This window comes from Pteronotus mesoamericanus, unplaced genomic scaffold (genome assembly GCF_021234165.1).
Source record: "Pteronotus mesoamericanus isolate MK-2021 breed Mesoamerican mustached bat unplaced genomic scaffold, CSHL_Meso_final contig_101, whole genome shotgun sequence".
NCBI classification, from domain to species: domain Eukaryota; kingdom Metazoa; phylum Chordata; class Mammalia; order Chiroptera; family Mormoopidae; genus Pteronotus; species Pteronotus mesoamericanus.
In genome coordinates, this window is record NW_026555001.1 from 30,029,999 (window position 1) to 30,047,827 (window position 17,829).

General features: G+C 63.5%; 1 protein-coding gene across 1 annotated transcript in view; it reads right to left on the reverse strand.

Moving 5' to 3' along the window:
• Positions 1-15,735, reverse strand: part of TPO (thyroid peroxidase) — a 30,627-nt gene extending 14,892 nt beyond the window's left edge. The window contains exons 1-3 of the mRNA XM_054566825.1: positions 15,521-15,735; positions 1,628-1,719; positions 435-519 (exon numbers count right to left, since the gene is read on the reverse strand). Of these exons, the coding sequence (XP_054422800.1) occupies positions 435-519; positions 1,628-1,719; positions 15,521-15,735 (392 nt within the window). The remainder of the gene's footprint in view (positions 1-434; positions 520-1,627; positions 1,720-15,520) is intronic.
• Positions 15,736-17,829: the final 2,094 nt, after the last annotated feature.

A 17,829-nucleotide genomic window follows, 5' to 3' on the forward strand; every position in this document is an offset into this window, starting at 1 on the left:
ACGTCGAATTGGGGGGCATCTTCATTGTCGGCGGAGCGCCAAGGGCGGATGGGCCCCCAGAGCCCATGGGGGCGGCCCGCGCCCCGGCCCCCACCCCCGCCCCTGCCTGAATCTGGGGCGAGAAGCCCACTCGGCGCCAGGACTCGGCCCTGGTCTCCCCGACGCGGGTTCGGCGGGGGGGCCGCTGGGCTTTGCTCTGCCAGGCCAGTGGGAGACTTGCGCACTGACCGCTGGTTCTCCCAGCGGCGTCCCCACGATGGTGGCGAGGGAGGGAATTTGCCCGCGAGAGCCCCAGCTCCACGTCTGTGAAACAGTCCCTGGGGCCGACCCCGGAGGTGACTGTGAAGTTAAAATCGGTTACGGTGTGAAGACCGCCCCGGGCCAGGCACCCGGGGGCCGTGCGCCGCCCGCTCACCCAGGAGGGGACGCGGTACCTGTGCAGGGCGCTGTAGGCGGCGCCGTCCACCAGGAGCCGGCTCTCCTCCAGGACGCGGAGCACGGGCGGGTCCCCGGACGCCCCTGCGGGCGAGGCCACACTCAGCGCACGGCGGGCAGCGGCGACCTGCTCTCTCAGACTCTCCCTGGAGCCCTGGACGCGGCAGCAGCCGCTCGCCTCGGCCCGGTCGGGCCCGGGGCCCCCGCGCCCCGCTTCCCCGGCCTCGCTGCCCTCGCTCCTGGGGCAGAGCCGGTGGCAGGCACGAGGGCCCCCTCCACCGGCCCCTGTGCTGTTCGCGCCGCACGCGAGTCACAGCCTGGGCCCCGGCCGCCGCTGATCGTCCTCCTCAGCTTTTGTCTGAATATTTTTGTTCCTTAAACCAGTAATATAGGAAACTCGTGATAACGTTTGCCTGTTCTAACTTGCGCTTTTAACGAAAGATAAGCCACTCAAATGCCCCCGCAGTTTCCAGAGAAAGGATGCCCATTCCCTTTGCGTTCTCGTTCTGGGAGCGGCCGGGCAGTGCCGGGGTCCCGTGTCTGTTCTTCCGCAGCCGCCGCCTCGAGGTCCCGTGGCCCCGGGTGCGAGGGGCCAGAAAAACTGGCTCCCAGTGAGGCGGGGGGCCTGGGACTCCGGGGCAGCCCGTGCCTGGCTGCGCGGACACCAAAGCTCCCGGAGAGGCTAGGCCCCTGGGGTGAACGCGCGTCCCGGAGCCCGAAGCTCGAGCGCCCTCCGCGCACGCTCTGCCCCGTCGGTCCCCTCTGGGGTCTGCAGAGTTTCCTCTTCTGTGTCTCGTTTATTTACGTAGCGAACCAAAGGCAGCATTCAGATGTGATCTCTCTGCATCTGGGTGGCTTTCGTGACCGAGTTTGACACTGTGACACCTCATCTCAAAAAAGGCAACGCAGCGTCGTTTAGCAAACAGGGGTTTTACAGCGAAGGAACCCACCGCCGCCCCCAAAGAAACGCTACCCTTTTCCAAATACCCGAGCAGGTAAATGGACATGTCCTATTGTGTTTTCATGGGAAAATCAGTCCTTTTTCAGAAAGAATTGTGTTTTCGTGTTTTTCCTGGGAAGGCCAAGGCCAGCGTGAGGGGCTCTGACCGGCCTCCCCGAGCCGCCCGCCTGCTTCCTGCGCTGGAGCCGAGAGCCCAGCCTTGACGAGCTCCCGCGGCCCCTTGTCACTCACCCCAGAGCAGGTCCTTGGCTCTCAGGAGAGGGAGGAGCACCTGGCTGCCGGCCACAAGCAGGGAGACGCCCAGGAGAGCCAGCGTGCGCGCCCTGAAGCCGGGGTGGGAAGGAGGGCACAGTCGGGCCGGGCAGCGGGAGCCGCCCCGGCACCACGGGCACTGAGAGCCTCTGGCGGCCGACCCTGTGCGTGCCCCCCACCCGGCCAGGGGACGTCCCCGGAGGCCGGCGCGGAGCCCCCGCGCGAGTGCCCCAGCCACCTGCGGATGGACTCGGCGACGGCCTGACGCCGTCTCACGCGGGCGGCAACCAGGCGGCCCTGGGAGAGACACAAATCTCTCCCCCACGTAGAAAAAATGACATAGTAGGACTTCGGCCTTTATAAAAGTGAATAAAATTCCTAAACGCATGGGGATTTCTCACAGCGTTCCTTCTCAGACTTGCACCGCAGTTAAGACACAGCGGGACCTTCAAAATCAACCCCTTCGACCGCCCAACCCGTTGCTCCCTAGCGGGCGCCCGGCCCTGTGTTTGGAGAAGAGCCTGGATGACAGCGGCGGGCGTTACCTGGGGGACATCTCCCTGAAGGTCGCGGGGGGCGGACGCCGCGCGTCGGTCCGCTGTGCCCAGAGCCGACGGCCTCCCTGGACGGCTCTCAGCTCCGGGGTGAACTTCTCCCAGGAGGTGGACACGGCAGGTTTTATAAGCCGACCTTTGCCCCTCCCCGAGGGCGGAGGTGAGTGTGAGGCCCGGGCCCGCGGCCAGGCTGCTCTGAACCGTGACCTCGGCTGCGCCCGGCGCCTGGCCACCCGCCCGCCCGCCCTGCGAACCTGCTGTGCTCCGGCTCCTGCTCAAGTGGCTGAGCCCGAGGCCCCCGTCCTGGCAGCGTCCGGGCCCCCGTCGTGTGCGGGTCAGAGACAAGGCCCGGGAGCAGCTGCGCCTCTGGCCACGGATTAGACAGAAACGCAGGCGCCGAGAAGGAGGAGCCCGCAGACGCTGGTCCCGTCGCGCGCCTTTCCTCCCTGGCTTCTCCTCGTCCGGCGCCTCCGGTGAAAGCTGACAGACCGAGGCCCGGCTGGGGCAGGGAGCGCACAGCACAGTGTTCAATGGCATGTGACAGAGCTGCCCCCCGAAACCTGTGTCGCTTGATGAGCTGGGGTCACCCCTGTGCGTGCAAGAAAAAAAGAGGAGGCCGACACGCCAAATCGGGCTCGGGGGCGGGGTCCCTGCGGGCCGGGCCCTGCGCCTGTCCCAGGGGGCGGGCGGTGCTGTGCGGTCAGCTTCTCCGTTCCCGGCCCCACCTCAGGCCTCCTAACCAACCGTCCTCTCTCCCTCCCCCTTCTGGAGTTACTGCTCACGGCCGCGCACCCCCAGGGCAGGCGAGGCCGCGCTCGGACCCCCAGCCGGGGCGACTCTGAAGCAGCACAGCGTCAGGGCCTGCGTGGGAAGGACCCTCCGCAGGCGACTGAAGTGTGGGGAGGCCCCCGCCCCTGGTCGGCCCAGCGAGATCGCACTCGTACGGCTGATAAACGGTGAAGTGTCAGCCAGAATCAAAACCAGCCAACGTTTTCCCGGCAACAGGGCCTTACAGTGGGCCAGTTCCAGTCACCAGTGTGTCTAGTCCCCAACGACAGTGTCTGAGGAGCCCAGGCTCTGGGCTTCACGGGCTGTGCCGGCCACGGCTCCTCCGCCGCCTGGGGCCCTGTGGCCTTAGGGCAGGGGAGGGCGCGGGGGAAGGGCCTGGGGTCTGGCTCCCGGGGGAAGGGGCCCAGGAACCTGGAGTTCCCGTGGGACTTAGGTGACAATGCTGGGGACGTTACCCACAGATTCCCTGTCAAAGCTCCGCTGACGCTCTGTGTGTCTCTGAGTGAAGAGCCCGCCATGAGGCGGCGGGAGGTGCAGGCACCTCGGGAACGTCAGTCGTTACGGTGCAGAGTGGACGGGATGGACAGACAACCACCGCAGAAGCCTGGGGCCTATTTCTCCCCCAGCCCCCGCGTCACCCTCTGGGCAGCCCCGGGTCACGCATCGCTGACCCCTCGCCAGCGCCGCGCGCTGAGCCCGGCTGAGTGGCCAGCCCAGGAGCCTGCGCCCACGTGCAGCGTCCTGCCCAGCTGCCTGGCAGGAAGCCCAGGGTGGGCGTCGGGCCCTGACGCGGCGGCCCTCCTGCGGCCACAGCGGTCAGAGCCGGGACGTGACCGCGTTGACGGAGGGGAGGCCCCGGTCACGTGTCCACGCGCACCAAGTGTCTCCCCGGGCACCGCGCGGCCACACCCGCGGCCCGCGGGTCACGGCTCTGGGGTCACGGGGCCCCACCCGGGGGCGGCGGGACGCTGTGGGGCCGGCACCGGCCGCCCGCAGGGCTCTGCGTGGGTGCCCGGTGGACTGTGACGGTCCTCGCAGGTCCACCGAGCTCAGGAGTTTGCGGGTCACGGGTCGCAGCTCACGCTCGCAAGAGGACTCAGGGCGGCCGCCAAAGCCGCAGAAGACGCAGGAGCAGCGACTTTCGACCTTCCCTCGCGGAGCACACCTGAGCCGGTGACGGCCCTTGTGCGGCGCCCACACGTGCTCGTTTGCCGACCTGACAGAAAAACCGGGGTGATTCGGACTCGCTCACAGCAGACGGCTCTGCTGCGCGGCTGCTGTCGTTCTCTACCTTGGCATCCAAGGGGCGAGAGGTCAGCGCCCTCAGTGGACAGTCGGGGGTCGCGTGTGCTAAGATTCCCGCAGCACAGCGGCTGGGCGTCGCTGCCCTGGGACGGGGGGGGCCGGGGCCCCCGCTCTGCCCGGCCCCTCGCGGCTCTGGAAGATCCAGCGCGATTCGGCCCAGGGCCCCCGAAGGGGCAGGCGCCACGCAGAGAGGCACGCGGCCTGGGCTCGCGGAGGTCGCCAGCAGGGCCGGCGAGGGGCCGGGCTGCGCCCTCCGGTTTATGGACGCTCACTTCTACATCATGTGGTGAGAACAGTGGTGTTCATTTAAAGCGGACCTTCCTTTACTTCTGTAGCTTGGGATTTTTTTCCCCCAAGAACTCATGATTAGAAAGCAATTTATTTACACTTTTGTAAGAGAGAAAAGGCATTTCTTGGAAGTCTCCTTTAGGCGCGTCATTAACGACTGACTTGCCGAGACGTGAAGAAGACTCCAGGCAGAGTGAAGATTCAGTCCTTGCGGATGAGATTACTGGACAAGCTCACGCCTACAACAGAAGCACAAATCGGGGCCGCCGAGCCGCGGAGCACATTGCGTTGTCGTGACTCTGCTCCGACGGCTTCACGCATCACGATGGAGTTTCTTTTTCTAAGGCACATGCCAAGTAGAGTCACAAGTATTTTTGGTTTTTCACTAACAGCTGGTTACAGCTTTGTGTGTTTTCTGAAACCCAGGTGACCCCCTGCCATTTTAATAACATTCCAAAGACTAGTTTTTTAAACGTAAGCGGGTCCGGTGCCATAAGGGTGGAAATAAAAGCGAAGGAGCGTCCAGGCCGGGCCAGGGGCCCCGGACGCTTGGCCGCTGGTCTCGCCAGCCGCACGGCCAAGTGGCAGCTCAGCTCGAATGAGCCAGAAGCCGCGTGGCTGTCTTTCTCCTCAGCAACAACCATCCTCTGCCGCACTGTGCGCGTTTCCGACGGAGCCTGCAGTGGACGGAAGCGGCCAGACGCCCCCCCGCGGGCTGGGGCGGAGCGTTGTCTTCGCTGCCCTCCTGCCACCCCAACGGCAGGCGCAGGTATCGCTTCAGAGGGGCAACGGGAGGAGGGGCCCAAACGTGCGTCCCCGCTGACCCTTCACTGACAGGGCGTCAGGCGCCAGCCGCGCTCCCGCCTGGGGGTGCAACGCAAACCTCGGGTTTGGGTTTGAGGCAAGAAGGGAAGCGTGCGGAACATGGGGCGCCCCCTCCCCCTTCCCAGCAGGGCCGGGGGGGCAGCTGAGGCAGCAGGGCCAGCGGAGGGCCCAGCGGGGCAGCGAGCAGAGCTGCCGCCATTCTGGCCCGTAGCCCCAGGCAGACCAACAGCACACGTTCGCTGGGGTCCCAGACCCGGGCATTGATGCAGTTTCCCCGGCTGGGACATGCACATAATTCTACTCTCTGTGGAGTGTGCCCCCCAAAAGCTTCCTCGTTGAAGTAAAGCCCCCGGGAAGCCCGTGTAAAGTCGCTCGTCTGGAACAGCGCGCAGTAGGCCGGCACCGTCCCACGGGGGTGTGGCCGGCAGAGGCGCCGCTCAGAGCCACACGGGCGCCAGCGCGTCCTAAACCCACGCCATCTGTCAGGCGCGCCAGAAGCTTCCGGAAGCTCCCTGCAGCGAGAGCCACTCACAGGCTCACTGAAGCCAAGTGCCCATGACTCTCTTGTGCCGGTTGGTCTACGCGCAAACTGACAAAACAACAAAAACCTTTTTGAAAAATACCACTGCTGTGTCTCAGAACATTCCGTTTCTTCTAAGAAAACAGGGGACCGAGGCTTGTGAGCACCGGTTTGCCCCGATCGGGCGCGGCCCAGGCCACGGCCGGCTCTGTACCCCGCAAGGCGGCGCCGAGGCGGGTCCCCTGAGTGGGCGCATCGGCCTCCTGGCGGCGCCGACACAGCCCGGCCCCGAGGGCCCCGGGACGCGGGGGCCGAGCTCAGCGCGTCGCCGTCCCCTGTGAGCGGGTGAGACAGGCCTGCAGGCGGGGCCCTCGAGGTTTGTCCGCGCCGACCGACGCACCGCGGTGCCCGGCCCCGCCCACCTCGCCCCTTGTTCTTGTCACAAGGCCCAAACTTCGCATCCAGAGAAAACCACCCGGTGGGCCCCCTGGGGTCGGACCGGCCTGAGCGGGCACCCGGCGCGGTGCCCACACCCCCTTGCTCATCCACTGCCCCCCTTACATTTCTCACCTGAAAAATGTGGAGAAACCCCCTTTGCAGACATTTTTCACTCTTTACGGTCCTGTGAGTGGGCGCAGCCGGGGCTCGTGACCAGAAAGCCAACGCCGCGCTCGGGCTGCCAAGGGATCGGTCTCTCTCCCCGGCCCGAGACCAGCACAGCGCAGCGCCCGGGGGTGGGGGGGGCCGCGGTGAGCGGCCGAGTCCCGCAGGCCCGCGGACGGGGGGGGGGGGGCGGCTCTGCTCCAGTCACTCGTCCCCCGGCTGCTGCCGGTCACCAACTCTGTCAGTCACGGGGCAAAGACCGGGCGGGGCAAGCGGAGCCCAGAGCCCGGCCCACCCACAGCGAAACCACAATGGGCGCACCGTCCCAACAGCAGGTGCCGACGGGTCCGTCTGTCTGCCTGCCTGCCTGCCTGTCCGCCTGCCGTCAGAGACTATGGGTCAGCAACGTCGCTCTCACAAAGCGGAGGCGGCCGCGCCCGACCAACGCGCCGCCGGCTTTGCCTCTTCGATCTGTGAGGTAGTGTTGTGCCGCGTCAGTGGAGGAAGAGAGGATTCGTATTTATGATGGTTTTTTTTTTTTTTTTTTTCAGAGAGAAAGGGCTTTTTAAAATGCTATCAAGAGCCATATCAAATCCGCTGTATTTTTCTGTGGGTAGACATTGTGGCCAAAAATAGACGCTCACTGACCGCACTGCGTACTTTCCAGGAAACGCTGCTGGCTTCCTAGGACAGAAGGCCAAGAGTCTGTTTAAAATACGCATCCTCTACAGTTAGAAAGAGATTTAATGGCCAATCCCATTGATTTTTTATGGAGCATTGACAGCATAAAGTAACCTTCTCGGTGGTTTCGGGGAACATTGATTCCACGGCTGTCAAAGCGCGTGCCTGTCAGCACCGTGTCCTCGCTGGGCGGCCGCACTGCCCTGCGCCGGACGCAGCCCCGAGCCCCGGAAGTCGCCTGGGCCTCACAATCAGACGACTCGCTCCAGTGAGCGGGAGACCTTCTCATCTTTATCAAAAGTATGAATACAATAGCCACCAAAATAGTCACTTGTAGTTTTCACTGTCAAGTAGTAAAAGACATATTTTTACCAAATCATTATATTTCTTTCAAAATTAAAAGTACTCATCGCAAGTTAGATTAAAAAGAAAAACCACCTAACACCATCCCTTGTGACTATTTATTAATTTAGTTTTACATTTTTACTTTGCATAAAAACCCTGTACAATCCTGCTATGGGATAATTGTGCACAATACAAGGTGACAAAATGTTTAGTTTTTTGGGGGGAGGGGAGAATAATGTTATTCTCCCATTTAAATAGCACGTTGGACATGCTTACAACACTATAAATAAGGAAACAGAAGAACTACTTCCCAGTGGGGGTTTGCATGGACGTTGAGGGCTGTCGATCAAAGGAATCTAAACAGATTAGATTTTCATAATAAAAATAACCTCGATCCTTCTAACTTGTGAATGCTGCTCTCCGCAGACGCTGGCGCAGCGGCCTGCGTCCCCCGCGGCCGCCTGGGTCGCGGGGGCGGGGGTGGGCGGCGTGCAGGGCTGCGCCGTGGGCGAGGTGCGGGGGAGCCCCTCACCCCACGGGAAGGCGGCCTTGCCACGGCCCCGCGCCCTTCGGCCTGTAAGACGACACCCCATTCTCAGCCTCCTCTGAGGGCCTCTGCATCTGCTCAATGGGGTGCCGCCCGTCCCTAAGTCTTCTACGCGAGGTGCCCCCGAAGCAGAGGGCGAGGGACCGCGTCCCAGCGCAGCGACCCCGCCACGCCTCCCCAGGCCTCCGGGAGCGTCTCCACGGGGGAGTGCAGGACGCGAGCGCAGGTCACGCGTGAGCCAGCCCAACCGGACAGCGAGTAAACCGAATACACTTATTTAATGTCCATAGTGAGATCGAATGAACAGGGTTCCTAATGAGATTATAAAGAGAACCGTGCGGTCAGCTGCACAGACACAGAGAGACCACTGACAAAATCGAACAAGAACACCAGCCACCAGAGCAGAAGGGACTTGCCTCAGTCCTGAGGGGCCTGCACGCACAGCCCAGCTCACCCCGGGCGGGCGGTGACGGGTGCGGGGCCTCCCCGGGCGGGACGAGCCGCGACCCCCACCCCCACGGGAGGGCCCGGCGCAGGAGCGGGCCCGTGGCGTCCGCACAGACGCTCCCGGGAGCCTGACGGGGTGGGTGGCTCGCAGGGCAGGCAGTCGGCACACGGAAACACGCTGAATTTCCACACGGCAGCAACGCCAACTGCAAGTTGGAATAAAGCTGTAGCGCCGACGAGCGCCCCAGGGAGGAGGCGCTCGGGGTTTGGGCCCCGCTCGCCGCCGTCGGGCGCCCTGGGGCCACACCGGCCTGGGCCGGCAGCGCCTCTCCGCCGCACGGGCCACGCTGCCCACGGGCTCCGCTGGCCTCCAGCCCCACGGGGGGCGGCCTGGCTCGGGGGCCGCTCGGCGGCCGCAGCCCCTCCCCGCCCTCCGCGCCGGGCCCCTGTGGCGACCCCTCGGGCCCTGAGCGACCGTGGCACCTCTCCCCGCACCGGCCGCCCCACGGACAGGGCTGCGATTTCTCCGACGGACGTGCCAACCCAGAGGGAGCAGCCCCCGTGGGGACGAGAGTTCTCTTTAACGGTCCCTGAGTTTAAAGCGGCTTTTCGGTATCCGCTCGTGTAGATCTTTTAGTAAAAGTCCTTGTCACTCGTAGGCACCTCTGTGTAACCCCGCGTGATTGTTGACAGATGTATTTGCTGTTTATTTAAGAGAAAGCATTTTAGATTTAAAAATAAAAAGTGAAAAAACAGTTTAAGACCTGGACACAACCTTCAGCGTGAGGCTGAGAAGCTCCACGGGAAGAGATGAAATAAACTCATTAATTTCTTTACTTCACTCACCCTGTTGGGCAGAGTAAGTTGTTTGAGAACAAACTTTAATTTCTTAACACTTTGAGAACTAAAAAGACGGGAATGTTTGTCACCCCGAAAATGTCTTATTTTAATGGGCTTATAAGCACCTCCACATTTAACAATTGAATCGGAAAGCTTGGCTGAAACGGAAAGCGTTTCGCGCCTTGAGGTTCAGACGACAGTGCTGCTGCGCCGTCCCCGGAAAGGCAACGCTGGGGCCGACGCGCCGCCCTGCGGCCCGGGCGCGCGGAGAGAGAAACCCTGGCGGGGTCGCTGCCGCACCCGGACTCTGACCAGCTGGCTCCTTCCCGGGCCTCTGCTGGCGGAATCCCCGGGGCCCTCCCTGGGGGTCGTTACCTGTTAATTGGCTAATTAACGCAAAACGCCCCCTTCGACGAGAGATGCCTGGTGCTGGATGCGGAACAGCGGTTCGTTCCCTGGACACGTGATCCTCACTTTCTCCCGTTGTTAAGCAATGATAAGACAGTTTCATTTTATTTCTGTAGGACCTAGAACGCCTGGGGCTGCCGTGGGTGATGAGGTCACAGGTCCCCACACGCCCCTGGGATACGATACTTTTCAAACATACGCCCCAACTGCACAGCATGCCCTCCCGCCCAGCTCCCCGATGGCGCCCTCGGGGGCTCAGTGCTGTTCCCCGGGCGGAGAACCTTCTGTCCAAAGCGCAGGCCGGCCCTGGCCCTCCCAGCCCGTGGGTCTGCCGCCGGGGGTGGGGGGTGGATCGGGGACAGGCGGGCGGCTTGGGGGGGGGGGGCTTGTGGCGAGGCCCCTCGCACCTGCCGGACCCCCGGTGCCGAAGCGCAGGTAACCTTGGACCTCCGTGTCCGGGCTCATTCCCAAAGCAGCCGCGTGGAGACCCCGCGCGATGGGAGTCAGCCTGCAGGGCGAGCGTCCTGGGACTTCCGGCCCGAACCGCCAGGTGCGCCGGCCTGGGGGCCACGGAGCCCTCCCGGTGGAGGCTGCAGTTCCAGAGCCGGGGCGCCGTCCGGGCCGGGGCCGGGGCTGGTCACGGTCCGGGTTCGGGTCGGGGTGCAGGCTGTGTTAGCGGCACCAGGGGGCCTCCTGCGAGCTGCTCCCCGCCCTGCGTGGGGGGAGGGGGAGCAAGGGTGGGGGGGCAGGGGCGCGGGAGGGGCGCCCCTGTGTCTGAGGGGCGGAGGGGCCGTGCGGAGCCGGGGTCGGGGGTCGGGCCACAGCTTCGGGGCGGGAGCCGGGCGGCCATGGCAGCCCCGGGCGGGAACGGAAAAGAAAAGGAACATTCTATAAACATTTACTTTCCTTTTTCTTAATTTTTTCATCCTCAGATACCTTTTTCCTGTTTCTTTGCCTTTAAGAAATACTTTTTTCTTCAAAGACAACCTGAAACACCCAGTCACGGAAAACCTCCCCGCCGCCGAGAGGGGGCATCCGGGGGCGCGCGCCCGTCCCTGGCGGTGGTCCCGCCCTGCGCCTCCCGGCGGCCCCCGCACCGCCTCCCGGAGCGTCTGGGGCCGCGAGGCCGCAGGACGACGGCAGCGCCGCAGAGTGAGGAAGGGCCGCTGGCGCGGCGCCGGCCCTCCCTGCCACGAGGGGCCGGCGGAGGGGGCCTCGCGCTCCTCTCGGGGTCCGAGGGGCTGGCCCCGGCCCGAATCCCGCCCCCGGGCCCCCTCCCCGAACACCCCCTGCTGCTCGGCAGGCTCTGTGGGGGCCGAACTGGTCCCGGTGACCTGCAGCCGCGGGGCGTGCCCTGCCCCGGCTCCTGTCCCCGCGGGGGGCCCCCCCCCCCGCCTCTGCCGGACTCTTCAGCCGCAGACGCCGCGTGCACGTCCGGGCCGAGCCTGGGAAACGGGGCCGGGACGCAGCGCACGCAGGTTCCGTCGACGGGAAACAGCGTTCGTTAGGAACGCCTTTGTGCACATGTACTCATTTTGGGAAAAAGTCCTTAAAGTTTCTACACTGACATGCAAACTGTATTTGCTGTGAGAATGTGACAACTTGTCATAATTTTCACTTAATGTATTTGATACCTTGTTTGTCACAGGGTAGATATTTTACGTGTAAACTGACTCACTTACATACATTCAAGTGTTTTGTCAAAGCTCTTCCGTCGACCCCACCCTCCCGAGGCCACGGCGCCGCGGCCCGGACTCCGGGTCCCGGCTCGCTGGCTCTCAGCGCCGACCTGGGAAGGGTAAATGAACAGCGTCCAGTGAAATGACCTGCACTGAACACAAAGGCAGGCAGCACCCCAGAGCCGCCGCCTTCGCTCTCCCTGCGCCTCATCGCTGCCTGCGTCCCGCGGGGTCTCCCAGGCCGGCCGGCCTGGGACGGCGACGCTGCCCTGGAGGGCGCCCTGGACGGCGCCCGGACCCCGCCGGCCGCGGGGACCCAGCCCACAGGGACCGGCAAACCTGTAACCCGGGGCCCGACGGATAGGTTAACTGTCCCTGCTTCATCAAGTCTTGGGAAAAAATCCTAATCCGTTGTCAGACCTAACATGAGTCACGTCTTGAACCTCTGCGGTAACATATTCTGAACATGTGACGGAACATCCTTCCGGGTTTAGAAATCTGCAGCCCCATCCCCTGAGACCAGCGAGCGGAGCGGCCGGTGCACCTGGTGGCAAAGCCGGCGGCTCCGGGGGAATGAGTGTGGCTCGTGTGAGGCTGGGCAGTGGCTGCCAGTAGCTCACGGTCAAAGTTAAACATAAGTCATTGGGAAAGGAGTGCGGGATTGTGGGTGCAGCTCCGTTGTCAAATTTAAACCACAGTCAGGCCGAGAAGGAGGGTTCAGCAAAAATCAACCAACGCTTTCCATGGGAATCGACTAGCTGTTGGCGTCTCCAGCAACATTTACCAATTATTGCTTGTGAACTGTGTACTCACATACTATGTGTTACACACACACACACACACACACGCATGTACGCACGCACGAGGGGTCCTCAACAAAACCGCAAACGTGTTTTAAGCCCTCGGCCGCAAATGCGAGCGGTGGCAGCGGGGACCCGCAGCCGGAGACCGGGGCCGGCTTGAGTGCGCGCAGAAGCACAGGCTTTCGGGCTGGGAACAGACTAGAGGTTTCTTCTAGTTAAAGCGAAGATTTCTGACATTTCCCGGCAGTTACTGAGCTAATGTTGCAAGGACAGTGCCCAGAAATATAATTAAAAAAGCTCACTCCCCAAATCCCTGAATAGAATCCCTGTTGGTGTTTTCACTTTCTCTCCTTAAAAATAGGCAAAGACATTTAAAACTTTTGATCACACTTGTCTTCTTCGCTCCCTGCCCAGCGGTGCTCCGAGCACCCTGAGTAGGGCTCGTTAACTCGTGTTTTAGGATCCAACGTGCCTGTTTCAACCAACACCAATCCTTCTCCAAGTTATAAGAAAGGGATCCATCGCGTCCCTTGCAGTCGGCTGCTGCGCCTGCGTCGTGGATTCCGGGTCCCTGCGTCCCTGCGTCCCTGCTCCCAGTTTGTGGTTGACTTACTTTTTGTCTGTGACTCAGACTCTGCCTGGGTTTCCGACCCCAAGCGCAGCCCTGCCGGGGCTGGAGGCCCACAGCGGCTGCTCTCGCAGGCTTCCCGGTGCCTCCGCCTGGTGTCCCCAGGAAGAGGGGGTCCCAGCGTCTTCAGGAAGGCTCCGCGGTCCCTGAGCCTCAGTTTCCTCACGTGCTCAGCGTCAGTGCTAAGACCCAGCACCCAGGCTGTTTGCCTTGGTGAGTCTTAGTGAGAACCTTCGCGTTGCTGAGGAGCAGGCGCTCGCCGCCCACCTCGGCGAAGGACGAGCGTGTCTCATTTCCTACCTCCCTGCGACTCTCTCGGGGGTCAGCTCCGCAGGAGGCCACGTCCACCCTCTGCTCATCTCGAGCCGGCCCAGCCCTGGGCTGGGGTCCGACACGCGCCCTGGCGCCTGGGGTCTCTCCGTGCCAGGCCTCACGCGTGAGCCCACCGTCCCGCCCAGTGCGCGGCCGCGCGCTTTCTCCTCGTCCACACACACCGTCCGCAGGGGCCCATGGGGCCCGGCTCAGTGTGGACGACGATGTCCGCCCTCTGGGAAACGGCCGGGGGCCCAGGCTTCCGAGAGCCCGCGTCACGGCTGTGGTGGCTTCACTTCTGAACCTCTGGCTGCCCAACACGCAAAAAATTGCATTGCCTGCTCACAAATTAATTTATAACTTATATCCAAAACAGTTCCCTGCAGTGGAAATGAACGAGAAGCTTCCGGAGCTGAGACTCCAGCAGGGAATTGCGAGCCGGGGAACAGGGGGCTGTTTTTGAAAACAGTGCTCACACCCTCGCTGGGTCGGGGGTTTCGGAGAAGCGGAGCTCGGGCGCCGCGGACCGCGCTCGCTGGCGCGGCATGTCGCTCCCCCGGCTCAGTCAGCGCCGCCATGTCGCCGCCACCCGGAGGCCACGGCGGGCGCCACGGCTCGCTCTTGGGTTTGGACACGTGTTCACCGTCTTCCTGTCCTGTGGGTACGGCCCCACGGCCCTAACACCCTCCGGGCACTGCCGGTCGTCCGTCCCCGCCTCCGCGCCTGGCAGCCGCGGTCTTCAGTGCCACCCCACCGTGACGGCGAGACGGCGGGACGGCGGGACCGGACGGCACGCGGCCCCTTCAGACCGGCTTCGCTCACTGAGCCACGTGGACCCAGGGCTCCTCCACGTCTTTCCCTGGGGAGAGAGCTCGTGTTTTCAGCGCTGAACAATATTCTATTGTCTGGATGGACCCCAGTCTTTTTGTCCATCACCTAATAAAGGGCATTTCAGTGGCTTTAAAATGAAAACTGTTTTTTTAAAAACTGCTATTAAAACGTGTGCGGGGTTTCGGCAGACAGAAGCTTTCACCTTCTTCGAATGAATAGGAAGCGGCGCAGTGGCTGGATCACGTGACAGGGGTCAGGGTTGGCTTTGTAAGAAACCGCCAGCCGCCTCCCACAGCGGCCGCCTGGGGGGCGTCCCCGCCAGCCCCGAGGGCGGGCCTGCCGCTCCGCGTCCCCCCAGCGCTTGGTGGCGTCCGCCTTCCGGGCTCTGGCCGTTCTGCTAGGTGTGCAGTGGGTTCTCACTCTGATTTCAATTTTATTTCCCAGATGACCTATGATGTGAAGCCTCTTTCATGGGTTTATTTGCCACTTGTATGTCTTCCTGGGAGAACTGTCTATAAAAGGTTTTGGCTCATTTGTTAGCGGGGCCGTTTGGTACCTTATTATTGATTTTTAAGTGCTTTTTTTTATGTCTTTAATAACAACAGCCCTTGGTCAGATGTGCCTTCTGCACATCTCTCTCCCAGTCTGGGGTTTGTCTCTTCTTTGTCTTAACGGTGTTTTCCACAGACCAGAAATTCTTAAACCTCAGGAAGGCCAACGCATTGCCTTTTCTTCCATGAGTCGCCCTCTTGATGTTGCCTCTAAAAAGACGTCCCAGCGCCCAAGGCCACCTAGGTTCTTTGGGGGCAGGAGCCGCTTCCACCGGGGCAGGCGGGCGGTGGCTGCGGGGCCGGCAGGGCGGGGGGGCGTGAGTGCCGCCGCAGGGCCGCCGCCGCGGTGTCCAGGAGAGCGGACGAGGCCGCGTGTGGCCTTCGCGCCTGCAGGGCTCCCGTGAGCCGACCGTTACTCCGCCGGCCTGTGTCAAACACAGGTGTTACTCAGTCTTACGGTCAAGGTGGAGCCCTTTACGACGACCCATCAGTGTCGTTCGCTGCACGCCGGCCTCCGTAAAACTTCTAGGCAGAGATAATGCTGAGAAATTCGTCCCACTAGAAAGAAAAAGCCGTTGCTGAAGAGTCCCCGTTACCCTGGGGAAAATGCAGGGTCAGCCAGCCTTGCGCCCATCGGTTCGGTCCCGTTAAGTCCTAGAAAGTAATTTGGAAGTGACCAGGCTGTGCACGGGTGACTCCGTAGTCTCCTAAAAGGCCACGCGTGCCCTTGGACATGCAGCCAGTCTGGCGGGCCTGCGCGACCGGGAGGGCGTGCTCCGAGGGACAACCTGGGAAACGAGACAGAACGCGAGCGCGAGGTTTCCCGCGGCGCCGGCAGCCGTCTCAGGCGACCGCGGCGCCCACTCGGGCCGCGTCCTGGGGTTGGGCCTCGGGGCGCCCTTCCCCCTCGGCTCACCTCGCCTCGCTCCACGCCTGCGCCACACCCCGCTCGGTCCCGTCTGCGTCTCCGGCCGCCACGCAGAAACGCCCGTTCCCCTGGCTTCCCATTCGAGCTTCCCGGCAACGCGTCCCGCGGTCTTCCCCTCCTCCCCCGACCCGCACTGAGCTTCCCCCGCGGGAAGCTGTCCCCTCGAAGGTCAGCGTCACGGGCCCGTCAGGGGGCGGTCGCATCCCGTCTCCATCCAGGAGGCACGGCCCTCCCGTCCGCCTCTCTGTTCCTCCTCACGCAGCGTCTGGGCCCCCCACTCCAGTGACCTGTCCGCCTCCCGGCCCCCGGCCCAGCGAGCCCTGCGCTGCCTGCCCGTCCTCCGAGCGGCAGGGCTGGGCGGAAGTCTTGGCCCCCGAGGGACACGCGTCCCTGTTCGGGGTCCTGGGGGCGGGGCCGGACGGAAGCCCATGGGCACCGCCGGGGTCCCTCGGCCCCCCCGGACCGGCCGCCCCCAGGCGGGCCCCGCGTGCAGGGGAGCTGCAGGGCCGTCCCCCGTGACTGGGCAGGACACCGGGCTCGGCCGGCCCCCCGGCGGGACGGGCATCGGGCGGCGTTCTCCGGACTCCGGGCGCTGCCTGCTCCCTGTGTTCTGCCCGCTTGTTTGTGATGGGGCTTGGACGCCGCGTGGGGGACACTGCGGGGGGCGCTCAGGGGCCCGACGGGGGGCAGCCCCGTGGGGCAGGTGACGGTGAGAGGTGACGGGCAGGTTCCCAGGAGGGCACGCGAGGCGCACGGGCACAGCCCACGCCCAGCGCCGCCGACCCCGTCCCCGAGGGGCTTGCGGGGCAAGGCGGGCTCCCACGTGTCCCAGCGCCGGCCACACGGCGGGAGGCAGGGGCTGTGCGCGTGCGCATGTGGCTCCAGGAGACAGAACTGGTGCTGCGGGGCACGCCCATCCCCACACACGTGTGCACGCACATCCCCACACACGTGTGCATGCACATCCACACCCCAACACACCCCACACACGCGCACAGCCACACATGCACACCCCACACACATGCGCATGCACATCTGCACGCAGGCGCATGCACAGCACATGCATGTCCACACGCGTGCACCCCCCCTCCGGGCACACACACACACAGAAGGACCAAAGCCCCGGCTGCGCTGTACCTGGGCAGGGCCCTGAAGCGACCGGGGCTCTACGTCTCCTCCAGGATTTCAGCACCGGTTCTAATAAAACAACACGCCTAACTTCTGATCAGAAAAGCACCTTCAAGAACAGACGTGACTGTACACGTGTCCCAACGGGCAGCTCTGTGCTGAGGGCTGACGGGTCCTGCTCAGGCTGCCCGGCTCCTGGGCGCCTGCTTCTCGCTGCTTCTCCTCCTTGCGGTTCCTCGGCGCCGGCGCCTCCCGCTGAAGCGGCGCACGTCCGGGTCCGCGTCCGGGCGCAGGGCGCTTGTCGCGCGGGAACAGCGCCCACCGCTGGCCACCCTGGCCCAAGCCCTGTCCAACTCACGGGGCGCTGCTGGGTGTCTTTTCTGCCGCTCGCTGTTTGTCCGTTTCCGATGCGGTTTGCGTGCACGGTGGCGGCGTCTGACCCCGAGAACAGAGGGTCTGACAGCCGGCGGCATTAGCACTCCCGGCAGCCTGGTTGCCTGGTTACAAATGGATCGCATTCCTGTGTTCCCTCTGATTTCCACCTGCTGTGACGGTATTTTGCCTAAACTGGAGCTGGTCCCGGGTGAATAAATAAACCGTGTGTGTGATTAAGCTGCATCCCTGTCGGCTGGGTTTCCCTTCTGCCCCTCATCCGTTTCCTCTGCCCTTGTCACCGGCCGGGTCACCGCAGGTCCAGCTAAGCCCCCGGAGGCGGGCACGGTTCCCAGGGAGCGGCTAGACACGGCCCGTTTATAAACCAACGTCACCTCAGCGAATTCAACAATAAAAACAAAAGAGACAGGCCGTGTCCCGCACCAGACGCACCGTGGAGCCGGCCGCCACGGCACACGCGTTCAACTCTTGGAGCGTCACAGTCCCCGAACTAAAGGTTCGGTTGGACTGTGATTTTACGTGACAGATGGAGGGAAGTAGGCACCTGTGCGTCTCCAGCAGATGCGGTCGACGCCACCGGCGGGACAGCCGCTCTCCGCAGTGAAAACAGAGGACCTGGGAAGCGCCTCACTGGCCACCCACGCCTTGCAGCGGGGTGCTCTCCAAGGGCCATGCGGTCGGCGGCGGCAGGGTGCTTGGCCTCCTTTGGTGAGCGGCTTTCCCGGGTGCTTGGGCAAGCGACAGGTCCGCACTGTCGAAAACAAAGTTACGAAAAT